The sequence below is a fragment of the Panthera pardus genome, unplaced genomic scaffold, assembly GCF_024362965.1.
Source record: "Panthera pardus isolate Hobbes unplaced genomic scaffold, ASM2436296v1 HiC_scaffold_8, whole genome shotgun sequence".
Lineage (NCBI taxonomy): Eukaryota > Metazoa > Chordata > Mammalia > Carnivora > Felidae > Panthera > Panthera pardus.
The window spans coordinates 549,289-573,208 of record NW_026527013.1 but is presented as its reverse complement, the minus strand read 5'-3'; the positions used below and the strand labels follow the sequence as shown (position 1 = coordinate 573,208).

Genomic DNA, 23,920 nt, shown 5'->3' with positions numbered 1-23,920 from the left:
CTACTCCAGGTGCGATTCCTCTTGTACCGGGAATAATTTTGCTTCTTGATTTTAGGGGTGTCTTTTTGTCACTAATTCAGAAGCACTTTCCTTCAACCAAAAGAAAGCGAGAGAGAGGAGTTGGCAGTAAGAGAAAACGTAAGCTCCCCCCACACCCCCCTGCCTCTGATCTCTCTCCCATCTCCCATGCACAGCCTGGCTCGAAATCCTCCCTGGTCTCCCTCCCGTCCTCACTCGCTCATTCCTCTGCCCCACTGTCCCCTGTCTGAGCATCGACCCCTCTGCTACTCGCTGCAGAGCCGGGAGGGTTCTGTCTCTGAGCAGGCCCAACTTGGGCGGCCCCCCCCCCCCCCCCGCCACCCACGTGTCCAGGGGACAGCAGGTGCAGAGGCACTCGGCACAGCTTCCCAAGAGAAACCCCGTGGGTGGCAGCCTCCAGGGTGCACTCGCTGCACGGGAGACGCAGACCCCAGCGGGGCCTCTCCTCAGCCTCCCAGTTGGCCAAAGACCAAACCCCGGTTCCGCGGGACGGCGTGGCTAGCTCGTCCTCGGGCAGCAGCCACCTGTGGCCCCCAGCGTCACCCTCGGATGGGGGAGCTTAAGATTCTGGTTCTCGGCCTCGCGCTCCCTAGGTGGAGGCCAGCCCGGCGCCCCCACCGCACTAGCTCGTGGGCCACGATGGGGCTCAGGAAGCGCATCCCAGGAGGGAGGTCACCCTCCCGGCGGTGCCTGCGTGGGCTGCTTTCCAGCAGAGGCTGGGCATCAGCTCGCTGTGGGAAGCGAGGCTCAGAGAGGCCAGGCAACCCAGCTGAGGTCACACAGCCAGACGCGGGGCATCCCCGACGATGGCAGTGTACGTAAGGTGCCTAGACCACCGTCCCCTCGGGACCTGGGTACGTCCTTTGGCCGACCCAACCAGGCAACCAGGGTTGCCGTGTGAGGTCAGGCACCTGGCCTCCCCAGGCACCAGCCAAGAGTAAACTGAAGCGTCAGGAAGTCAGACAGAGACGTCAAAACTGCTCTACGCCACGTCCTGGCTGACGGCAGGACCCGGGAGAGCAGCCAGAAGCCGGACGGAGCAACAGGCTCAGGCCACTCGGGTCCCGGCACCTGGGTGTGGCCCTGGACTGCCCCCTTCCCCTCCTGAGGCGTCGCCGTGAGCTGGGCCCCTCAGGAGGGAGGAGCGGGCCGGGCCTCCATGAGCCTGGTTCCTCCTGTGCAGGGCGGCCACGGGGTCGTGGGGCCAAGGCGCCCAGGCTGGTGTGCGAGGTGGCAGGCGTGATCCGGATCAGTGACGACAGCAGCACCGAGTCAGATGCCGGCCTGGACAGTGACTTCCACTCCTCCCCTGAGTCCGTGCTGGATGACGACGTAGTCATTCTGGACGCCATCGGGCTGCCGGCCGATGACCGCGGTGAGGCCCGCAGCCCGGCATTTGCCACCTTACGGACAGGGGAGTCGGGCTCAGAGAGCCATCGGGGCCACGCGCCTGGCCTGAGGCAGAGGGGGTTCACACCAGCAGTCTGGGCTGAGAGAACATTCCAGAGCCCTATCCCCCCGTGCACGCGACTGTGCCCCACTCCTCAGGAGGGACCCCTTCACTGCTTCCAGCGGGGCTGTGGGCAGGTGGGCCGGCCGGTACCCCCCCTGACCTCTGGCCCTGCAGGGCCCCTGTGCCCCCTGCAGCGAGACCCACACGGCCCTGGTGTCCTGGAGCGTGTGGAGCGGCTAAGGCAGGACCTCCTGGCCAAGGTGCGGGCGCTGGGCCGGGAGCTGCCCGTCAACACTCTGGACGAGCTCATCGACCAGCTTGGGGGCCCCGAGCACGTGGCTGAGGTGAGCTTCCACGGGGCCCCCCCCGTGGCCACCCCGGAGTCCCCGCACGGCACCGTGACGCGGGGTCGGAGCTGGCAAGACCCCAGGTCCGGCATCCGGTGTGCAGCCCAGGAGGCCGGGCCGGCTGCTGGTGGACTCCCCTCCCACAGCCGCCGTCGCCCTGCCCCCCCGCTCCCCAGCCCGGCCTGGCACCCACCTTCCCCACACACCCCCGTGTGCTCCTAGTCCCCAGGCCTGTCCCCCTGTGTCTCCTCCCTATCCTCCCCACCTGCAAACTGGCCCCTCTCTTGGGATGTCCCTGTGGGGACAGCCCAGGCTCTGGTTTTGCCCCAGGGAGCAGGTTTATAACAGAAGACGTAGGACGGAGTGAAAATCCTGCTGTCTGCCCCTGGGCGGCCCGGGCCTGGCACCAAGGCCGTCCTGGCCCAGGGTCCACAGCGTCCCTAGCACACACACACTCGGGGGCTCCGGGCACCCAGGCAAGGGGCCAGGGAAACGGGCATGCGGGGGCCAGTCCCTGACGGCCTCACCGGCTGACTGCTGGTCCCCCCTCCCCAACCCCAGATGACTGGCAGGAAGGGCCGTGTGGTGTCCAGGCCCGACGGGACAGTGGCCTTTGAGTCTCGGGCAGAGCAAGGCCTCTCCATCGACCACGTGAACCTCAGGGAGAAGGAGCGCTTCATGAGTGGGGAGAAGGTGGGGGCATGAGGCCGGGGCCCGGGGGGGGTGCAGGGGATGGGCTGTGTCAACAGGTGCCCCCCGTGTGGAGGGAGCGGGTGAGGACCCTGCGTGACCAGGGAGGTGCAGGGTTCCTGAGGGGCTGGCCCCAGGACCACAGCCCATCGCGGCCCCCGCTGGGCGTGTGTGTGCACGAGTGCCCGAGCGGGGGGGGGGGGGGGGCCCACAGGCCCCCCTGGCCGTCCCAGCCTCCAGTCACTGTCACGCTGCCGTCTGTCACCGCCCAGGGGCCGCTGTGAGGCCCTCCACTGGAACTCAGTGTGGGCTGCTCCTCTCCACCCAGGGCAGGCCAGGGGTGGCCCACGGTCCGCTCTGAGCGCACGTGGGCTCCCCCACGGACACACACCTGCTCCTCCCATACTCACCTTAAACGAGTCCCAGTGACCCACGCGAGGTGCGCAAGGCACAGAGGCGCAGGCAGGGTTCTGACCGTCCCGTCCGTGTCCCCCAGCTCGTGGCCATCATCTCCGAGGCCTCCAGCTCTGGCATCTCCCTCCAAGCGGACCGCCGCGTCCAGAACCAGCGGCGCCGGGTCCACATGACACTGGAGCTGCCCTGGAGCGCGGACCGGGCCATCCAGCAGTTCGGTGAGTCCCACCCCGGGCAGCCCCGCCCCCGGCCGCCCCGCCCCCGGCCGCCCCGCCCCCCGCCCGCGGTCCCTGAGAGCCCTCCTCCGCTTCAGGCCGGACCCACAGGTCCAACCAGGTCTCTGCCCCCGAGTACGTCTTCCTCATCTCCGAGCTGGCCGGGGAGCGAAGGTTCGCCTCCATCGTTGCCAAGCGGCTGGAGAGCCTGGTGAGCGGGGCTGGCCGGGCTCCCCCGGGGAGGGGGGGGGGGGGGGGGGGGGGGGGGGGCGGGGCGGCGCCGCGCCGGGAGGAGCGGGGGCAGCTCCTGACGGCCTTCCCCATCCGGGGCAGGGGGCTCTGACCCATGGGGACCGCCGCGCCACTGAGTCCCGTGACCTGAGCAAGTACAACTTTGAGAACAAGGTACCTGGGGAGGGGGAGGGGGGCAGGAGGGGATGTGTCCATGCCCAGGGTCCCCTAACGCCCCTCCTCTCTGCACTCAGTACGGCGCCCGGGCCCTCAGCTGTGTCCTCACCACCATCCTGAGCCAGACTGAGAACAAGGTGCCGCTGCCCCAGGGCTACCCCGGAGGAGACGCCGCCTTTTTCCGGGGTGAGCTGGGGCTGAGTGAAGGTCTGTGCGGTGTGGGGACAGCTTGACCCGGAGCGGTCTGGAGCACTGGCACTGGCAGACTGAATTTGTGTCCAAAGACCCCCCTTCCGCACAAGCTTACCGAGGGGGCACTGGTGGCAGGGCGGGCCCCCCGGGCTGGCTGGAGGGCTGGCACGGGGCAGGAGACATTCGAGGCCCCCCCTTCTGCAGATATGAAGCAGGGCCTGCTGTCGGTTGGCATTGGTGGGCGTGAGTCCCGCTCTGGCTGTCTGGATGTGGAGAAGGGTGAGTCCTCCACGCAGAGCCCCCCTGCCCCCCCGCAAATCCATGGGAAGGCCTCCACACCTCCCAGGCAAAGCTCCCGGGGCCCTGAGCTCCCCCCTGCTCCCCCCCAGACTGCTCCATCAAGTTCCTGAGCAACCCCACCCCCCAGACTGTTCCATCACCAAGTTCCTGAGCACCCCCCCCGCCCCCCCAGACTGCTCCATCAAGTTCCTGAGCACCCCCCACCCCCCAGACTGCTCCATCACCAAGTTCCTGAACCGCATCCTGGGGCTAGAGGTGCACAAGCAGAACGCGCTGTTCCAGTATTTCTCCGACACCTTCGACCACCTCATCGATGTGGACAAGAAGGAGGGCAAATACGACATGGGCATCCTGGGTGAGGGCTGTGGGCTCCCCGGGGCGGGGGCCTGTGGGGGGTGGGGGTCTCCAGAGCCCGGAATGGCCCTGACGGTGTTGCCCCTGTCCCCGCTCCAGCCTCCTAACGGAGGGACCGTGGCCGTGCTGGGGTGATCCCCACCCCGGTGAGCAACTGGGAGGGCCCTGGAGGGGCAGGACTTGGGGCACCAAGAAGACTGTCTCGGGGAGGGGGGCTGCTGCAGCCTAGTGCCGTTCCCTGAGGACCAGAAGGTCTTATTTAGGCCTGAGGGGTGTATCCACATGCCCCACGTGCTGGTGGTGAGCCTGGCACGTTTGCTCTCCTCATGCCAAGGGAACCCGACGGCTGATACCCCACAGCAGGGGCTGGGGGGGGGGGGGGCCACAAGCCCTCCTGAGAGAGACCAGAGTCTGTATTTTCAGCTTCGAGGACCAGTCTCTGCCCGAGCGTACAACTTGGCCGTGGTAGTGAAAGCACAGACCACGGGAAACTGAGTGGTCACGGCTACGTGCCAGTAAAACTTTATTTATAAAATCGGTGGCAGGTATAGTTTGCTGACTTCTACGTAACCATCCCCACAAGAGCCTTGCAGAGCTGGGGCCCTGAGGGGCATGTTGTCTGTAGTCACATCTAGTGTGAGTGTCCAGTGGGGGCTGGGGAGGCGGCTTGGACCCCAGGCCACCACAGGAGGGGCCACTTGCCATCCGGGCCGTCTCTGCCGGGGGCGCATCCACCGCACTCCCTGGTGGACATCTCTGGGGTGTCCCCGAGAACTTGGGACGGACGGCTCCCGAAAGCCCAGAGCCTGGAGCCTCGTGGCCCCCCGATGGGAGGGTCTCACCCCTGCTCATCCTCTGTGCAGACCTGGCTCCAGGCGTTGATGAGATCTATGAGGAGAGCCAGCAGGTGTTCCTTGCCCCTGGGCACCCACAGGATGGGCAGGTGGTCTTCTATAAGGTGAGTGGGCGCTAAGCCGCCCAGCACGTGCAGGCCCGCCCCCAGCACCCCTCACCCCGCTCTGAGCCCACGTGCCCTTGCAGATCAGCGTGGACCGCGGCCTGAAATGGGACGAGGCTTACGCCAAGTCCCTGGAGCTGACGGGCCCCCACGACGGCTTCTACCTCTCCTACAAGGTGGGTGGCTCGGGGGGCCCCCAACACGTCCCCAGGGGCGGGACCCCAGCCGAGGGGGTGGGGGGGGCAGGGAGGGGCAGGGAGGGACACGCAGCATCGCCCCTACCTCCCCACCTCCCGCGCACCCCTGCGCAGGTCCGGGACAACAAGCCCAGCTGCCTCCTGGCGGAGCAGAACCGCGGCAAGCACTTCACGGTGTACAAGCCTAACGTGGGCCGGCAGAGCCAGCTGGAGACCTTCGACAGCCTGTGCCGGAAGTTCCACTGGGTAGGCGCCGGCTGACGGGCCGGGGGTGGGGGGGTGCCTGTGCCCCCTGGCGCACGTGCTCCCCTTTCTGCAGGTCCCCAGGCCAGCCCTCTGTGCCCAGCTCACCCGGCTGCCGGTGCAGGAGGAGCAGGCCTGGGGCACCGTGGACCTTAGCTTCCCGCTCGTGCGCTGGGAATCGTGGATGGTCAGCCCATGCGGGTGGCTCACGCGGCTGTGTGTCCGCAGGTGACAGCGGAGGAGGCCAGGGAGCACTGGGAGAACAGCTACGCCTTCTCGCTGACGCACTGCAGCCACACCGCATGGTGAGGGCCGGGGTCGGACTGGGACGGGGGCGCCACAGCTTTGCACCGCCTGGCCCTGGCCTCTCTGCAAAGCACGTGTACGAGGAGGGTCCCTACGAATGGCACAGGGCAAAGCGGGGGGGGGGGGGGGCGCGTTGGGCGTCAGGGGCGTTCAGGGAGCTCGGAGGAGGCCAGCAGGACGGTGCGTGGGGGCCGTGGGATCCGAGCCTCCCCTCCCTCGCCCCGGCGCAGGAACCGGCACTGCCGGCTGGTGCAGGAGGGCAAGGACTGCGTGCAGGGCCTGCGGCTGCGGCACCACTACATGCTGTGCGGGGCCCTGCTGCGCGTGTGGGGCCGCATCGCCGCCGTCATGGCCGACGTCACCAGCAGCAGCTACCTGCAGATCGTGCGCCTCAAGACCAAGGACCAGAAGAAGCAAGTCGGTGAGCAGGTGGGCACGCCAGAGGGGCCGGGCGGGGGCAGGCACCCCTTCAGACGCCCTGACCCGCCCCGGCCCCCAGGCATCAAGATCCCCGAGGGCTGCGTGCGCCGCGTGCTGCAGGAGCTACAGCTCATGGACGACGACGTCAAGCGCAAGCACGCGCGGGGCCGGGGCCTCCCCGCGCTGCCGCCGCCGCCGCCGCCGCCCGCCCTGCGCCCACTCGAGCTGCCTTGCGGCCCCGGCGAGGTCCTGGACCTCACCTACAGCCCGCCGGCCCAGGCCTTCCCGCAGCCCCCGCCCTTTGCCTTCCCGCCCCCGGACCCCGTGCCCGCCCCCGGCGGCCTGCCCCTGGGCGCCCCGGACTCCGCAGCCGACGCCGCCGCCGCGGCCTTGGCACACCAGCGCCGTGACATCAACTTCAAGGAGGTGCTGGAGGACATGCTGCGCTCCCTCAACGCCGGGCCCGGCGCCGGGGCAGCCGGAGCGCCCGCGGGGAGCGGGGGGCCCGAGCGGCAGAGCGTCATCCAGTTCGGCCCCCCCTTTCCCAGCTCGTAGGCCCGGCAAGCGGCCCGCAGCCGGCGTCCGAGAGGAAACTTATCTGCAATACGCACGTCTCCGTGGACTCGAACTTCTCTCCTGCAGGCCTGGGTGGAGGGGCGGGTGGTGAGCCGGGGCCCAGGGCCCCCCTGCTGACTTCCGGGGAGGGGCTGCCACGCCCCCCCGCCCCCGCCCCCGCCCCCAGCTTCCGGAGGCCTCCACTGTAGTGCCTTCCCTACCGGGCAGACCCCTCAAGATGCTGCCCGCCCTTCGGGGCCCTCCCAGGCAGCGCAGGTCCCACTCAGGATGTCGCGGGCTCCAGGCTTGGGCAGGGCCCGGGGGTGAGGGGCACACCCTGCCCGTGCCTCTGCCCTCTCCTGCCCTCCAGGCCTAGGCAGGAGCTCCCCATCCCACCTCACCCCACCCACCCTCAGGGCCTGGTCTGACCAGAAACCCCTGAAATCCACAAAACTGGGTGGCCCCAAGAGCTGGAAACTCAGGAAACCCCAGGTGCTCAGGGCCCTGCCTTCTCTGGGGGACTCCATGGGACAGACCCCACCCCCATTAATATATGCAATTCTTCCCCACTCTCTCTGCTCCCTAAATTATTGCCCCGCCCTCTCTCCCAGGCCCCAGAACCTGCCGTGGAGCTGGCGGTGTGGGTGGGTCCCTGGTTTCTATGTGTATTTATAATTAATGCAGGTGTACATATGTAAAGAGATCTTTTTTTAAATATATGTGCCTTTTCACTACCTCCCAGATTGTCTGCTTCTCCAGCCTGCAGAGATCATGGGGAGAGGAAGGCACAGTGTGTCTCCTCCAAGAACGTTTAGCGGATGCCCACGGTGGCCCCACTCAGAGGAGGTCAAGGGGGCTGTTGCCTGTGGAGGGAGCCAGGCGGGTAAGACCAGCCCACTCCTCTCCCAGACCCGTGGGAGGCCAAGGCCAGGGTAGAGGTCTAGGGCCAGGCTGAGGAGACAGACCCACGCTACAAGGGGCCATTGTCTACGATGTCTTCCTGGCACCAGCGTGGCAGGCCAGCTGCCTTGGCCCAACCCGTGCCAGCCCTGCTGTGTCTTGGGCCAGTCACTGGTTGCCTCCTGCCTGCCGGGGAGACCCAACACCCCCCGACACCCCGGGACACTCAAGGTGGTGGTGCTCTCCAGAGCAGTTCCCCTAGTCTCTGGTGTGCACAGCTGCAGCCCCTGCTCCGGTTTATTCCCAAGGCTCCCTCACAGTGTTGGTTCAGGTGGGTGGGGTAGCCCAGGACAGGAGGACCAAGAGCTGAGCCCTTGGGAAGGCAGGAACGCACGCCAGGCCCTTCGCGGAAACCACGGAAGCACACCCGGGTCTGGTCCTCAGGTTAGAAGGGTCTCCCACCAGCCAGGACATGGACAGGTGAGGAGCCGGGAGACCCAGGGGAAGCAGCTCTAGGGTGGCTGGGGTTCTCAGCCTGGCTACTGCAGCCCTCCAGCCCCATCTCTCTGCTGCTGACCTTCACTGGAAATTGGTGGGGGCTGGGGGGGTGGGTAGGGACAGGACAGACCCAACTGCTCTCCAGCCATGCCATCCCCTACTCCCTTGCCAGGATGGCCCCAGGCAGCTACAGGCAGGAAGCTGTGACCATGCCTCCCAGGCCCCCCAGACCGTGGATGAGCGTTGGTCTGCAGGACTGATGGCCTCAGGCTATTCCCACCCCTTCCTGGGGCGGGGGACTGTAGATAACGCCCCCACGGCTGCACCAGATGAGGCCCCGTGGGCAGGCCTGGATGCCCTGGCTCAGTGTCCAACAGTGAGGCCTGTCTATTGCACAGGCCCTGCCTGGCACGGCTCTGTGCCCAGACCAGCTCGGCCTGATGCTCAGCCCACCCCACGTGCCCAGTCCCTCCAGTGGGCAGAGCCACAAGGCCCCAGCCCCCTTGGCCTCCCATCTAGGCACTGGGGAAGACCGGCCACAGGCAGGCCCTGAGCAGCGGGCTAATACCCTGGATGAGTCACAGCCAGTAATTCCTATCACCTCCCACAGGATCAGCCTGTGCCCAGCAGGCGGGGCTGCTAAGATTAGCGGGCGCAGACGCAGCCCTAGGAAGCCAGAGAACTCCTGAACTCACAAGAGCCTGGGGAGCTACCACCACCCTCCTGCCCCTGAACCAGAAGGTCCCCAGGGCAAAAGGCTTCCCCGCCTACCCCGCAAACCCACCCCAGGGAGGCAGGAACTTGCAGCAGGCCAATTTGTATGTTTTATTCCCACAAGATAACCAGGGGTGGGGGGGGGGCGCCGAGCCACGAGCCGGGCCGAGGAACCTTCCTCCGGCAGGGGGTGCACGCCGGGTTCTCGGGTCTGCCCCACCAGCAGGCTGGTTTTCAGGCAGACCGTCATGGGTGCCGGGTAGAAGGTTCCGAGGGGCAGGGGCAGGGCCGTGGGGGGGCGGGGGGGGGCGCATCCTTGTGGAGCTAGAGGTAGCAGGGCAAGTCCTTCTCGATCACCTGTGGGGAGAAAGGGGGTCAGCGCTGGCCTCTTCCCTGGCCCCCACCCCCCAGCGGGCCCCTGCGGAGGAACCTACCAGGGGCTCTTCCATGGGACCGTACCGCTTCACCACGCAGCCATTCTTGTCAATGAGGAACTGCAGGAAGGGGCCGCGTCAAAACAGGGACCCCGCAGCTCTGGGGGGGAAATGCGGCCCCCGGGGCTGGAGTCCCTTTGGGCAGGGCACGGAGCTGGGGCTGAATAAACGGACCCAGGGGCAGGAGCTGGCCCTGGACACGGTCCTAGCCTGTCCCCCCTTCCCCCTTCTTACCTTGGTGAAGTTCCATTTGATGGCACTAGAAGACAAATGTGAGCTCATGAGAAATCTGTGGCGATTGCGGGCCCCCCGGGGTCCCTGAGGACCACCCTGCCCCCTCCTTTGCCCCGCACTCACTTTCCCAAGATGCCCCTCCCCTTGGGCTGGACTTTCATCCACTTCCACAGCGGGTGGGCATCATCCCCGTTCACACAGATCTTGCTGAACATATCGAACTTGACATTATAGCCAGCAGCGAACTCCTTGATCTCCGCGTTACTCCCTGGTTCCTGGGGCGAGCAGGGGCATTGGGGTGAGGGAGGACAAGCCTGGACTCCCCCTGGTCCCCGCTGCCACAGGCCCGACCCAGATCTTCTCCCCACACCCCGCCCACCCTAGTCTTGACCATCCCGACACAGGGACACCTAGGGACACAGCTGGCCAAGTACGTACCTGCCTCCCGAACTGGTTGCAAGGGAAGGCCAGGATCCGTAAACCACACTCAGCGTATCTGGCGTGCAGGTCGACAAGCTGAGTATAGTTTACCTCCGTTTTGCCTCATTGCGAGGCCACGTTGGTGACTATGCACACGAAGCCCCTGGAGGAGAGATGGTGCAGTCAGGCCAGGTCAGGGCCATCGACCTTTTCCCCTGCCTCTCCCACCAGGCAGGTATGTACCCACCGGTACTTGTCCAGATTAACCATGTGTCCATCGATGTCCTTGGCTGAGAACTCGTGCATGGACTGAGCACAGCGCCAGTCGTCTCGGGAGGCACACTGTAAGGCAAGGGCACCATGAGGGGCCTGTGGACCTCGCTGCCACCTGGCCCATCGCCCAGCTCAGGGTCCCCAGAGGAAGGACTCCCAGGCGGATCCGCGCCAAGAAAACCATGTCCCCGGGACAAGGAAAAACTGAGGACTCCTCCTCCTCGAAGGCGCCCGCCGCTTGCGCTGCAGGGCGCATTTGACAGAGGACACTGAGACCCAAAGAGGGTTTGGGACCCCGCCAGGTGGCTCCAGCGGCGGGTGTGGGGGCCCCCGCGCGCACCGGATCCCGGGAATCGGCGCTACAGCCGCTATCACAGGTCGCGAGCGCCGCCTGCCCCGCTCTCTCTAGACGCGGCTCCTTCCGTCGGGGGCGCGCCCTCTTGCGCCCGCAAGCCCCAGCCTTCCGCCGCGGGGGGACTCGGCGCCGCCGCCTGCCCGGCAACCGGCGCCGCTGCCCGCGGCGACCCGGGGAGCCGGCGGCTGTGCGGCCCATGCCGGACCGTTTCCGGACGCGCCTGTGCCCGAGGGCCGCGCCGGGGGGACAAAGGGCCGGTAGCCAGGGCGCCCGGCCGCCCGTCTGTGACGCCACCGCGCGGGGCCCAGGGGAGCACGGGGCGGGGGAGGGGCGGTGACGCCCCGCGGCGCGTGACCCGGGGTTTCCAGCCCACCGGGCGCCTCCCGTTCGCCGGGCCCCGGCCGGGGGCGCCAGCGGCCGAGGGTGCCCAAGCCACCCAGCCCCCTCGACGCAACCCGGAGGCGCCCATCGGGGGTCCTTCCTGCCCAGGCCTGCTCCCGAACGCCCCCCGCCCGAGTTCTCCGCGGCCCCGCGCGCCTGCCCAACGGCCCGTCGGCCCGCCTCCGGTGCCCAGCTCACCATGGTGCCGGCCAGGCCGGGTGCGGCCAGGGCTCCGCACAGCAGCGCCGGCTTCAGCAGGCGGCACAGGCGGCTGAGGTTCATCGCGGCGGCGGGGGCGCCGGAGGCAGCGACTCCTCCCCTCGCCGAGCCAACCAATGGACGCGCGCCGGCGGGCCTGGCCTCCCCGCCCTAGGCCACGCCCAACAGAGATCTCATTGGTTGTACGCGCAGGCGGGGCGGACGCGTGGTGACACCAGCCAATGGGAGGCCGGGGTGAGGGGCGGGCGGGGTCGGGGCCGGGCCGGGCTGCGGCTCCGCGGCTCTGCGCGACCGCGCATGCTCGCCGGCGGGGAGGGCTGCGACGTCCGCGCAGGAGGCGCGGCGCGTCGGCGAGTTTAGGACGGTTATCCGGCTGGTTGACCTCGGCACCGCGGGATGCCTGACCACTTGAGATAGTACTGGAAACGCGTGGTGGGGGGCTCGAACTCCCAGACGTATCGCCCAGCTCTTTGAACACTGGAGGTTGTCTTTTAAAAGTAAATAAAGTCAGTCGGGGTCAGACTCCCGCTCACTGGAGACTGCGGTGTCGCTGCGGGGGCGCCCCGCCCGTGGGCCCAGCGAAGGCCGGGGACCACCCAGCGGCGAGCCACGAAACGGCACGCTGCCGTTACAAGCAGCGCGTGAGCCCGGGGCCACTAACCGGGCGACGGTTAGCGGGCCCCTGTGGCCGCGAGGACGCGCAGGTGTGTGCGGGGCAGCGGCGGCACACGCCGGGGGCGTAGTCTGCACACAGTGCAGGCGTGCTCAGGCATTTGGCCGAGTCGGTCCAGAAGACAGAACCGCCCGCTCTTGGGAATTGAGCCAAGGAATTCCTCAGCGGCCCGTCCGCCCCCACTCCCAGCCCTGCCTGGACTTTGACCTGTGGACGAGTGGGTGTTTTCAGCTTGTGCTACAGTGCACTTCTTATCCCCTTCTCGGGTCCTCCCGTGAACATTGCTGCAGAGACGGGGGGGGGGAAGGACTCTCGGCTTGGTTCACTTGGGGGGCCCCAATGAGACCCCCTCCCACCCAGGCTTGCCCAAGGGCAGAGCTGGGGCCCTTGGCCTTGCGCCACGCTTACAGGTAGAAGCGCAATGAAATGAGGAAGCCCATTCCAACGGCCAGGCCCTGTCTTGCACAATGGCCTTCACACGGCCGCCTCCCTCCAGTGCGGCTACCAGAGGCCCACTTGTCTGAGTCACCTCCTGGAAGAGAGCCCCCATAGTCCCACCTGGGCAGCCTCACTTCTCAAGAAGGAGCACCCCCCCCCCCCGCACGTGCCGCCCATATTGCTTCCCCCCTGGAACCGCGGGGTGTCACGGCCACATTGGGGAAGGAGCCTGTCTGGCCCTGGGGGGAAGACTGCTGTTTTCACTTTTGCCGCAGTTGTGACCTATAACTTTGTCATAAAGATGGCCCCCGAGGCTGTTGGTTATTGCAGGATGGGCCAGAAAAACAGCTCAGGGAAACGCCCTTGTGCCCACCCCGCAGGAGGAGAGAGGTGGAGCGAGCTGGCAGCACCCATGTCCTGAGGTGGCCAGAGGCGAAGACAACAACCCATGTGGAGGCCAGCCGGAGGTGCGGCTGCCGCCGGGGCGTCCGGGCTTCACGGCTTCTGCCGGAGACACTCCGTCTCACAGAGGGGGCCGTGGAGTCTTGGGACGGTCTCAAGGCTCCAGGAAGGCTTCCCTGTGGTGGCCTAAGTTCCTGTGTGTCCCCAGTGAGGGGGCTCAGCTGGCCACTGGCGAGAGGCCTTTTCAAAGTGGAAAGTTTTTCTAATTGAGATAAAATTCACATAACATAAAATCCACTATTTTAGCCATTTTGAAGTGCACACTTTTTTAAGATATTTAAAATGTACAACCATCTCCGCTAGGTAATTCCAGAACATCCCATCACCCCAAAGGAAACCCAGTCCCCATCATCAGTCACTCCCTGTCCCCTCCCCCAGCCCCCGGCCCCCATGAGCGAGCCCCTTCCTGTCCGTGGAAGAGCCTGTTCTGGAAGTTTCACACACGTGGATTCACACTCCGTGTGGCGTCTCGTGTCGGGTTCCCTCCCTGAGCGTCGTGTGTTCGGGGTCCGTCTGTGGGGCGGCGGGGGTGGGCGCCTCGCTCCTGCTCTGCTCGTGGCCAAGTAATGTTCCCATGCGTGGTGGACAGTGTGTTTACCTGTTCATATATTGATGGAATTTGGTTGTTTTGAACTTTTGCCTTTGTAACGCTGTACAAGTGTTTGTATGGGCATACATTTTCATTTTTTTAATTAAAAAAAAATTTTTTTTTCTTTAATTTACATCCAAATTAGCATATAGCGCAACAATGATTTCCAGGAGTAGATTCCTTAATGCCCCTTTCCCATTTAGCCCATGCCCCCTCCCACAGCCCCTCCAGCAAGCCTCTGTTTGTTCCCCATATTTAGGAGTCTCTTCTGTTTTGTCCCCCTCCCTCTTTTCGTACATTTTCATTTCTCCTTGGTATGCACCTAGGAGTGGAATTGCCGGGTCAGATGCTAAGCCTCGTTTAACCTCGTGAGCAGCTGCCGGACTGTTTTCCATCCACTCCATTTTATATCCCCACCCAGGAGCATGTGGATGGCGGCCAGAGTTCTGGACTCAGCCTCGGCCATGTGATACAGCATGGCGAGAGGTGCGAAGGAGCAGCTTGCCACTCTGTGTCTCTGTGTCCTGGCGCTGAGGGCACAGTCACTGGACTCTGAATCATCAGAATGATGCTCAGGCCTTGGCAGCCTCTCTGGGGTCCTGAGGCCCACCTGGCCCTGTGAGCCCTTTCTCCTGTCTCTTCTGTGCCCTGTGGAACAGCAGGACTGCCTAACATCTACACACCCACTACTGTATTCACCTGCCACCCATGCCTGGGCCCTCTTGGGGTACTATCCGGGCCACCTTTCCTTGGAGCCGGCCTCCCCCCGCCCCCAGGTTCCAACAGTCCTGCCTTCTCCCCTTGCCAGATCTGCCTTCACGCCAGCAACCTAGACAGATGCCTTTTCTCCCATCTTAAAACCGCTCCTAGCTCCCTCTCCTTCCACCCTTGGCCCCCCTCCCCTTGGCATTCGCGTCCACATCTCCAACTCCTTTCCTCTCATCCATCCCACCCTGGCCAGGCCCCCTCCTGATCTGCCCTCCTTGGGGTCACCAAGCTCCCGTCTAATCTTCACATCTGCTCAGACTCAAACTGCCGTTTCGTGGCCGTGATGGTTGGTCTCTCCCTCCTCCTTCTCCAGACGCTTTCTTCACCTGGTTCCAGGGCACCTGGCAACCTCCTACCGCCCTTTATTCTACCAAGGAGCACTCATGTAACACTGCTGGTGCCAGGCACTGCCATCGTTAATCAAGCGCCCTGAGAAGCGGGTGCTGTTTTTGTCCCTGTTCTACGAGGCAGGGGGAAGGGAGACATTTAGGTACAAAATTGGTAAGGGATGTGCCTCGGTTCACACAGCCAGGACTGGAGGCCAGGCCACTGCTTCAGGATCTGTGCCCCGCTCTGTGCCCTTCCGCTGCTTCTTCCCTCTCCTCGGCCTCCACATCTTGGCAAGGCTCCAGTCCTGGTCTCGGATCTGTTCGGTGACCGCGCCCAGCCTCCGATCTCCATTGACTCCCACAAGTCTGCTGCACCCCCCCCCCCCCCCCCGCCTCCCAACCTTGGACTTTGCCCTGGATTCCACTCATATCCCAAGGTCTCCTTGATCTCTCTCCTTGGGCCGCAAGGAGATCATTTCTTCTTTCTTTTCTTTCTTTTTTCTTTATTCTTATTTTTTAAGTAATCTCTATGCCCAATGTGGAGCGTGAACTTCTCCTCCACCAACTGAGCCAGCCAGGTGCCCCCAGAGCCCCTTTCTTTCTTTTTTTAAATTTTTAAATTATTCAATTTATTTTTGGGAGACAGAGAGAGACAGAGCATGAACAGGGGAGGGGCAGAGAGAGAGGGAGACACAGAATCTGAAGCAGGTTCCGGGCTCCGAGCTGTCAGCACAGAGCCCCACATGGGGCCCGAACCCACAAACCGCAAGATCATGACCTGAGCTGAAGTCACACGCTCAACCGACTGGGCCACTCCCAGTGGCGCCCCTCCAGAGCCCCTTTCTAATCTGTCACCCACACCTGTCTCTCCCTGGCCTGTTGGCCCCAGTCAGGGCTGCCCTGTTCTCCCTCCTCCCTCTCTGTCTCTCTCTTCTCCGTGTCCCGTCCATCTGCAAATCTGTGGGCTCCACCTTCAGAATACCAGGACTCTGCCCACTGCTCTGCCCAGGTCATCCTCTCCACCCCTCCTTGGTCTCCCTGCTCAAACACTGAGAGTGACTGACAAAGTTAACCCAAGCTTTTTAACCCAAGCAACAAGGCCTCCCAGGGTTTGCCTCACTGCACTCTTTAACCTCCTGTCCTCCCCTCCCCCCACAGGCCTCCTTGCTGCCAACTCACCAGGCAAAGTGCGGCCTCAGGGCCTTTGCACACGCTGTACCTTTTGATAGACCTTTCTATAGACATTCCCACAACTTCCTCCTTCTATTTGGGCTTTTGCCAGAGTCTCTCTCGCTCCTTGCCTTCCCTGACCACCTCCCCATTTGACACTGAAAGTCTCCCACGTTGCTTAGCGTGGTCTACCTTTTCTTCCATAGCATTGTCACCTTGTAACATTATCGTCTGTTGTGCTCACCGTTTCTGTCCTGTGTCTCCCTGGAATGTCTGTCTCTGTGAACGTATCGCTCAATGAGAAGCTCCTGATGCGCCTCCAATGGGGCGAGCGCTGAGCTGGGGGCAGGGGTGGATGCGCAGTGGGGGCTGCGGGGAGACACAGGTGGGAGCACCTCATGAGCCCAGGAGCTATGCCAGGCTCCTCCCAAGCACAGCCGTCCCTTTAGACTCTCACCTAACCCTCTAAAACGGGGACACTTTATTTCCATTGCACAGAACGGAACACCAAGGCTCATGGGCATTAAGTTGGACGCGGCCCGCAGCACCTGGATGCATATTTACAAAGGGCCTACAAAGTTGCCCGGCCCTCTCTGGGAAGCGAGGAGACTGCTGCCTCCGTCCGGCCTCAGTTTCCCCTCCCGTAGCTCGCCTCCGCCTCCCACGATTCTAAATCTAACGCAGAGACCAGCGTTGAGCGGAAACCACAACTCCCGAGAGGCCCTGCGGCCAAGGCCACGCGAGAACTGCCGAGGCGAGAGTGGGCGGTTCCGTTCGCACGCCTCTCGCGCAGCCAACCGCCGCTCTCAGAAGGCCCGGGCTGCCCTTGGCGCTGCCTCTCCCGAAGTTGTCTGGATTCAGGCGTTCGCTGTCGACAGCCCTCCACGAGACGGACTGGGGGCTTGACAATGGCTCGGCGCAGGCGCAGTCGGTGAGGGTACTGCCGGGCTGGGGCGCGTTGACGCGGAGCGGCGGCGGCCATGGACGACGAGGAGGAGACGTACCGGCTGTGGAAGATCCGCAAGACCATCATGCAGGTGAGCCTGCTCGGCTAACGCGGCGAGGTCGGACCAGGACGAGGTCCCTGCGGCGCGCAGCGGGGCCGGGGCGCGTGGAGGACGGAGGGGCCGACGGCCTGTGGCCGAGCCGGGAGTCCGGCGGTCCCGGGGAGGGGCGGGGGGTGGGGGTGGGGAGGAGGGGGTCTCCCTCGAGCTGGAGAGAGACGGCGGACCCCTGTTCTCCCATTTGGGCCTGTTCCTGGAAGGCTTGGGCTCTAGCCCGGGTGCCTGACAGAATCCCAGAATCGGGGCTTGGGGGGAGCCCTGCTGGTCAGTGAGGGCGTCTGACTGATGTTTCTGTTCGGCGGCTACTTCACGGCCTCGGCCGCCACCTTTGAGCTCCTCGCGTTGTTCGGGACAACTATCAGCAACAGTCTGGCTGAGCGTTCGCTGCAAGGCGTGCGGTTTAGCCGCCCGGTGGGAGGGGACCCGTGCGATCCCAGGCCTGGGAGAAATCCCGCCGGAACTAAGCCCAGGCGGCCGCATTCAGCCTCTTCTTACCGCTTTGCAAAGCTGCTCTAAGGCAGGGACCAGAGCAGCCGTGCCCAGGGGCTGCGCTGGGGGCCCTGCAGGCTCTGGAGGGACAATCAGGCCAGGGGGCTCATGGAGAAAAGGGGTGGGCGCAGGGCCGGGTAGCAGCTCTGACCTTCCCTCTCTCCGTCTGGATCCTCTTCACCCACTGGAGGAGCCCTGGCCAGCCCAGCAGTGCCCCTCCCACCCAGACCCCAGGGCCATAGCTCTGCCCCACCGCTTCCCGGTCACGGCCTGTCCCCGAGGCTCAGGATAAGGTGACAGTTGCGTGTGTGGCAGCTGGTTGTCTGGAGCAGCGCAGGGGCTCTCTTGGGGCGTGCCCTGGTCTGTGTCCCCACCTGCCCATTTCCGTCTGACGTCTACACGCACCTGTCGCATCAGGCCCCCAAACCCCGTGTCCTTCTCTGCAGTGGCCTCATCTGGCCCGAGCGCTTCCCGCCAGCTCTCTCTGCCCTGAGGTCACTGGGCTAGCTCTCTCTCTCTCTCTCTCTCTCTCTCTCTCTCTCTGCAGCTCTGCCATGACCGTGGCTACCTGGTGACCCAGGATGAGCTGGACCAGACACTGGAAGAGTTCAAGGCCCAGTTTGGGGACAAGCCGAGTGAAGGGCGGCCACGGCGCACAGACCTCACGGTGCTGGTGGCCCACAACGACGACCCCACTGACCAGATGTTCGTCTTCTTTCCAGGTGAGGGCCTTGCTGGTCCTTGGCTGTGTGTGTCCTGGGGGTCACGGTCCTAGTAGAGCCATCCGAGGGCCTGCTCGGGGTCACATGGTCGCAGCTGCATGCTGTGTGACCAGTGTCTACACTGACCCTTTTTACTCTTCCCAGCCTGGAAAGAGAGCACACACCCCCCCTGCCGCGCCCCCCCCCCCCCCCCCCCCGCCCTTTCGCTGCAGACGATGATATTGATCTCTGACTTCTCTGAGCACTTTTTCCAGCTTCCTTCTCCTCGATCCCCTTCCCCAGTTTTTCTTCCTTGGCTGTGTTCTCCACCAGGACCGTCACAGGCCTCCCAGGGGGGCCCCCGGACCCCTCATGACCTGAGACTCACCTGTGTCCTCTCTGGCCCCCCCCCCCCCCGCCCATCAGCCCAGCCTCCAGTCTCCAAGCCTCCCGTTCCCTGCAGCCCCTTCCTGTGCTGCTGGAGGGTTCTGGCCCCGTCCTGGGCCCTGTCCATGCCCCTCACCGAGCTCGGGTGCCACCCCTTCCAGGTCGAGCGAAGAGCCCACCGAGGGGTGTCCCGGGCCCCCTGTGTCCCTCTGTCTTAGCACCTGCTCCACTGAGGCAGCCCGACTCTGAGGCCCATAAGGGTCGGGAGGCTGTGCTGTGGGGTGAGCACTTGGGGGCCCAGCCCACTGCCTGGAATCAAGGGGGGTGGCACACGTTTACACAATGGACCCAGCTGGTGCTTTCACAGGAAGCGTCCCCGTGTGTGAGGCGTGCTTGTTGGAGGCATTGGTGCTTAGCCGCCTGCGTCCCTGTGGCGCTGTCTCAGCCTCCCGAGAGTGGGGGCGTCCGTGTTCTCCCGCGGGCCATAGCTCAGGACTGGGGTTCCTGCCGTGTTAGTCCACACAGCACCCCCGACCTGGCGGCTTGAGCGTCTGCGACCGCTCCGCTCCCAGCGCCGGAGGCACGAAGTCTGACGCCAGGTATCAGCAGGGCTGGCCTTCGCCCTGTGTCCTCACATGGCCGCTCGCTCTTTGCGTCTCTGTCTTCGTGTCCTAGAAGGACAGCAGTCGGTTGGATTCGGGTCTGCCCCGATGACCTCGCGTAAATTTAGCGTTGTTTCCAAATGCAGTCGTGTTCGAGGTATTGGGGGTTGGGACTCTAACGTAAGGGCTTTGGGGGGGACACGACTCAGCCCACGATACTGCCCGTCGGTGGAGCGAGGGTCTCAGGAGGGTGCCGTGACGGAGCAGCGGGCAGGGGCCTGGCCGGGAGCCCCGCGTGGGTCCTGGCACCAGGGGCTGCCCGTCTGCTGGGCTCCTGGAGTCCAGAGGTCCCATCGTGCCAGGCTCTGGGCCTGTGCGCCGTGGTGACCTGGCACCCCACCGGCAGTGCAGGGACGGGAGGTAGTCTCCGTGGTGGGACCTCGGGCTCCCGTAGACTAGACGAAGCGCTTGATGTGGGCGTTCCCAAACCCTGGCACCACTGAGGCCCCGGACCACATGCGTCCCAGATCCTACTTCCAGGAAGGGGTCCAGTAAGTCCGGGCTGCCAGGCACCTTTCAGCTCCCCAGGTGACGTGGAGGCGGCCAGCCCCCTGGTCTGGGAGCCAGCAGCCAGGTTCCTGTCGTGTGTGTGGGGAAGCTGAGGCCTCAGAGAGAAGGGGCCGTTCCGGAGTGGCACAGGGGCCCCTCGGCACAGCAGAGCTAGCGCCCAGGTGCCCGAGAGGGCGAGGGAGCCAGGCCCGCACGGCGAGAGGGGCCCCGGCAGTGCAGACCGCCGTGCGTTCTGTCCGCAGAGGAGCCCAAGGTCGGCATCAAGACGATCAAGGTGTACTGCCAGCGGATGCAGGAAGAGAACATCACCCGCGCCCTCATCGTGGTGCAGCAGGGCATGACCCCCTCCGCCAAGCAGGTGGGTGGGGGCCCTGCCCAGGTGCTGAGCCCCGCTGTCTCTCATTCGGCCCTGAGCACCTCGCTTCCCTTCCTGCCACAGCTCCTCACGGGGCCCTTCGCCCATCCCGAGGGGACCCCCGGGGACTGGGATCTGAGAAGGAGCGGTTGTCCCTCGCTGAGGGGCAGGGCCAGAGTGGCAGGGCGGTCGGCGCCCCGTCTGTGACAGGACGGGACGGAGGACCAGTAAGCACTCTTCGTCCTGTGCTTGGGGGCTGCAGGACACTCCCAGCCCCATCGGCTCGAGGACGAGCCCCGGGAGCATTTTGTCAGATGGAAACACGCGAGCATCACCTGGTTGTCACCGTGACACCGGGCCGAGGCCCCTGTTGGGTGGGCGGGCTCTCCCTGCGGAGGAGCCCGGCTGCCTGGTGGTGGGTTTTGCTGAATTGCAATGCTTGGCGGTTTATTGGGGTGTGAAAGCAAACCCTCTCTGGCTTCCCGCCCCCGCCAGCCTCCAGGGAGCCAACGGTGGGGTGGTCCTGGCTCTTGGCTGTGCCTGAGGGCGGTCTCTCTTCCAGTCGCTGGTTGACATGGCCCCCAAGTACGTCCTGGAGCAGTTTTTGCAACAGGAGCTGCTCATCAACATCACAGAGCACGAGGTGGGGGCCTCAGGTGGGGGCTGCGGGGAATGGGCCCTCCTCCCCAGCGGGGGCTAGCGAGGGACGAAGGGAGGCTGGGAAGGCAGTGCCGGGCCCCACGGTCCCTCACCCGCTGGGGGATGGCAGAGATGTGGGCATTTGCCTGACAGTAGGAAGACAGTGGGGACGCGTCCCCGGGGCTGGATGCTCCCGCTTTGCGGAGAGCCGGTCTGGTGATGGAAGTAGGGCAGGGGTCCCTGAGTGTGGTCCCGGACGGGCCGCAGCAACATCACCCAGGAACATAACCAGGAATGCAGATCCCCAGGCCTGCTTGGCCTGCACAGTCAGGAAGCCCCGGGGGGTGGGGGCGGGACCCCAGGGCTGGTCTGCAGAAGGCGCAGTCTGGGAACCCCCGTCCACACATGGAGGCGGGAGCAGGATGGGGCTGTGCCAGGACATCTGTAAACCCCGGCCCCTCTGGTTAACGTGGCGCGACAAGGCAGCTGGCCAGGGCCCGCCCCGCACCCCTTCTCTGTGTGGGGAATCAGCGGGGCCTGTCCTCGGCTCCTCCTCTTGGCAGCTGGTCCCGGAGCACGTCGTCATGACCAAGGAGGAGGTGACCGAGCTCCTGGCCCGGTAGTATCCTTTCGGCCCCCTCCCCTGGGCCCCCGCACCCCAGTCACCCCCACCCCCGTCAGCTGAGCCTGGCTTTTTCCCTGACTGAACTGCTCAGTAAACTCCGAGAGAACCAGCTGCCCAGGATCCAGGCCGGAGACCCGGTGGCCCGCTACTTTGGGATAAAGCGAGGGCAGGTGAGGACTCGCGCCGCCCCCCCCCCCCCCCACCTGGGGCTCCCCCAAGGGCAGGTGAGGAGTCCCGCCCACCCCCCCGTCACCCAGGGCCCCCCCCACCCCAGATCCGGGGTGGGCTGTGACTTCAGCCTGTGGGGAGGCCCCAGCCCCTGTTCTGCTTTGGCACCTGCGCAGGTGGTGAAGATCATCCGGCCCAGCGAGACCGCGGGCAGGTACATCACCTACCGGCTGGTGCAGTAGCCGCCCTGCTTGCAGGTGAGATGGCACCTCTCGGGGGTGCTGAGCGGGAGGGCCTGTCCGTCTCCGGCCCGGGAGGGAGCGCATCGTTCCCGCCCACCGCGTTGTGGCCGGAGAGCCCCTTCTCCCCGCTGCCCACGGTCCTTCGTGTGTCATCCACTTGTCGCCGGGCTTGGAGGCAGCTGGCTCAGGCTCGCAGGACCGACTAACACGCCTTCGTCCTTCCTCTCGTCCAGCGGCCCGGAGTCCCTCACCCAGGCTGAGGGCGGCAGCCGGCCTGCCCTGTGGGAACAGTCACCCCAGGAACCTCCTCACTGCTGCTTCTCCACACCCCTGGGCTGAAGGTCTGTGTGTGGCCTCACCTGGGCCCCGCGTGGGGGCGCCTCCGGAGGGAACGGGACGGCGCAGGGAGGCCCTCCGGCGCCCGGTGACAAACTGCAGTCCTGGGTCCAAGTCTCTGGCCCCCAGCTCCTTGCTGTCGCCGTGTCCTATAGGGTGGCCCCGGGGACATCTGTGAGCCGCGTCCGTGGCGGCAGAGAGCCAGTCGCTACTTGCTGCCGGGTGTTTTTAAGAATTAGAAGTATTGGAGTCAATAAAGCGGCTTGTCTGGAAGGCAGAACGACCGGTTTGCGACGAGTGGCCTTGCTCGAGGCTGTAGCCCCTAGGCCCCACTGGGGGGACTCAGCCCCCTTGTTCTGTGGCGCCTGCTGCCCCGGAGGGTGGCCGTCCTCTCCCGTCCCTGTACCGAGCCTGCGGGGGGGTGGACGGCGGGCATCGGGCCCTGTCCACGTGCGCGAGGCAGGCAGCGCTGCCGTGTTGCTTCGACTTGGTTTCCTGCTGCTTTTCTCGCGCAGAAGTTTGCAGTGAGATCACCCAGCTTCCTCCCGTTACCGTCTGATTTCAGGAAGTCTTCCCCCGGTTTGCTTTTCTTTCTGTTTTAGTAACTGCTTTATTGGGATATAACTTTTGTGCCACACAAGCCGCCCATTCGCGGCACACCGTTCAGTGGGTTTTAGTGTTGTCACTGTTAGAACTTGTCACCCCAGAGGAAACCCCGTCCCCATCACCACTCATTCCTCCCCACCACCACCCTGGCCCCCATGAGCCCCCTTCCCGTCCGTGGATGAGCCTGTTCTGGACATTTCACGCACATGGATTCACACCTCGCGTGGCCTCTCGTGTCTGGTTCCCTCCCTGAGCATCGTGTGTTCGGGGACCGACCGTGGGGCGGCGGGGGCGGGCGCCTCACTCCTCGCGGTCAAGGGATGTGCGCGTGCGCTGTGGACGTGTGTATCCATTTGCTTGCCATTGGACAGCGAGTTCTTCCACGTTTTGGCAGTTACGAATAATGTTGCTGTGGGCCTTCACCACAAGTTTCGCGTGGACGTGTGTTTTCATTTTTCTCGGGCGTGTATCTGGGAGTAGAATTGCCGGGTCGCCTGGAGGCTGGTTGCCCGTTGGAGGAACCACCCGGCGGTCAGCACCGCAGCCGCCCCACGTCTCGTCCGCACACCCCTGCCCTCTGCGGCTCTCCTGGCGGGGCGGGCTGCGTCCTCGCCGTCGCCCGGGCTGCTTTTCCCTGACGCCTGGCCACGCTGAGCAGCGTTTGTGTGCCTACTGGCCACTTCAGCGTCATCTTTGGAGGGAGGTCTGTTCAGAGCCTTCGTCCGTGGCGGGATCGGGCTGGCTGGCTGTCTGTCCGACCAGGCTGCAGGTGCTGTCGGTTCCCGTGTGCAGGTGTGTTATATACGCTTAACACGCACAAGTCCCTGGTCAGTTACACAGTTTGCGAGAGCTTTTTCCGTTTTTTGTTTTTGCAAACGTCTGTTCCTAACGTTGGTATGTTTACACGTGGCCTTGACTTCTGGGATTTGCTCCTGGGCTTGGTATGACTTAGGGATGTATCTTTTCTCCCTGGGACAGATGGTGCTCTTGATACTGTGAATGCCTAGCGGGTCCTTACTGCCCGAATTGCCACACTCCTCGGGATTCCCAGGTGGACATGGGTCTGTTTCCAGCTCCTCTTGTCTGTGGATCAGTCCTGGTTTTCCAAGTGACAGCTTTGTAGCATGTCTAACGGTGGTACACGTCTCCCCTGCCCCTGCAAACGTACGTACGTTGTTTGCCAAAGGA

The 23,920-nt window shown here is 64.8% G+C and overlaps 3 protein-coding genes across 8 annotated transcripts in view; 2 read left to right on the top strand and 1 right to left on the bottom strand.

The window, feature by feature from the left end:
- Window positions 1-7,164, top strand: part of SBNO2 (strawberry notch homolog 2) — a 50,442-nt gene extending 43,278 nt beyond the window's left edge. For 3 of the 5 annotated variants that reach the window (XM_053896786.1, XM_053896785.1, XM_053896788.1), the window contains 16 exons: window positions 56-138; window positions 1,223-1,414; window positions 1,667-1,836; window positions 2,401-2,532; window positions 3,026-3,161; window positions 3,257-3,369; window positions 3,492-3,563; window positions 3,644-3,752; window positions 3,963-4,037; window positions 4,231-4,413; window positions 5,276-5,370; window positions 5,454-5,546; window positions 5,682-5,813; window positions 6,039-6,115; window positions 6,347-6,537; window positions 6,616-7,164. In XM_053896786.1, the coding sequence (XP_053752761.1) occupies window positions 56-138; window positions 1,223-1,414; window positions 1,667-1,836; window positions 2,401-2,532; window positions 3,026-3,161; window positions 3,257-3,369; window positions 3,492-3,563; window positions 3,644-3,752; window positions 3,963-4,037; window positions 4,231-4,413; window positions 5,276-5,370; window positions 5,454-5,546; window positions 5,682-5,813; window positions 6,039-6,115; window positions 6,347-6,537; window positions 6,616-7,091 (2,329 nt within the window). In that variant the 3' untranslated portion in view covers window positions 7,092-7,164. The remainder of the gene's footprint in view (window positions 1-55; window positions 139-1,222; window positions 1,415-1,666; window positions 1,837-2,400; window positions 2,533-3,025; window positions 3,162-3,256; window positions 3,370-3,491; window positions 3,564-3,643; window positions 3,753-3,962; window positions 4,038-4,230; window positions 4,414-5,275; window positions 5,371-5,453; window positions 5,547-5,681; window positions 5,814-6,038; window positions 6,116-6,346; window positions 6,538-6,615) is intronic. The other 2 variants (XM_053896787.1, XM_053896789.1) reach the window with 1 other exon arrangement.
- A 2,340-nt stretch (window positions 7,165-9,504) lies between these two features.
- On the bottom strand, window positions 9,505-11,631 carry GPX4 (glutathione peroxidase 4). 2 transcript variants are annotated; one of them, XM_019433992.2, is made up of 7 exons: window positions 11,499-11,631; window positions 10,539-10,633; window positions 10,310-10,454; window positions 9,995-10,146; window positions 9,872-9,896; window positions 9,638-9,697; window positions 9,505-9,560 (listed from the first exon to the last, which is right to left on the bottom strand). In XM_019433992.2, exons 1-7 carry the CDS (start codon window positions 11,580-11,582, stop codon window positions 9,528-9,530), a joined length of 594 nt encoding a protein of 197 aa, XP_019289537.1. In that variant the 5' UTR covers window positions 11,583-11,631; the 3' UTR covers window positions 9,505-9,527. The 2 variants fall into 2 exon arrangements, with proteins under 2 accessions (XP_019289537.1, XP_019289535.1); XM_019433990.2 differs by lacking the exon at window positions 11,499-11,631 and adding an exon at window positions 10,905-11,132.
- Window positions 11,632-16,851: 5,220 nt separating this feature from the next.
- POLR2E (RNA polymerase II, I and III subunit E) lies at window positions 16,852-22,384 on the top strand. Its single transcript, XM_019434100.2, has 8 exons — window positions 16,852-16,985; window positions 18,049-18,223; window positions 20,004-20,119; window positions 20,679-20,759; window positions 21,319-21,377; window positions 21,472-21,550; window positions 21,725-21,805; window positions 22,024-22,384. The coding sequence occupies exons 1-7, from the start codon at window positions 16,929-16,931 to the stop codon at window positions 21,788-21,790; spliced, it is 633 nt and encodes a 210-aa protein (XP_019289645.1). The 5' UTR covers window positions 16,852-16,928; the 3' UTR covers window positions 21,791-21,805; window positions 22,024-22,384.
- Window positions 22,385-23,920: the final 1,536 nt, after the last annotated feature.

Bases quoted from the DNA above. Each gene is read 5' to 3' on its own strand.
- POLR2E (XM_019434100.2), top strand. From the start codon at position 16,929: ATGGACGACGAGGAGGAGACGTACCGGCTGTGGAAGATCCGCAAGACC. The intron at 20,760-21,318 runs GTGGGGGCCTCA...TCCTCTTGGCAG, and splicing joins TCAACATCACAGAGCACGAG to CTGGTCCCGGAGCACGTCGT. The intron at 21,551-21,724 runs GTGAGGACTCGC...GCACCTGCGCAG, and splicing joins TTGGGATAAAGCGAGGGCAG to GTGGTGAAGATCATCCGGCC.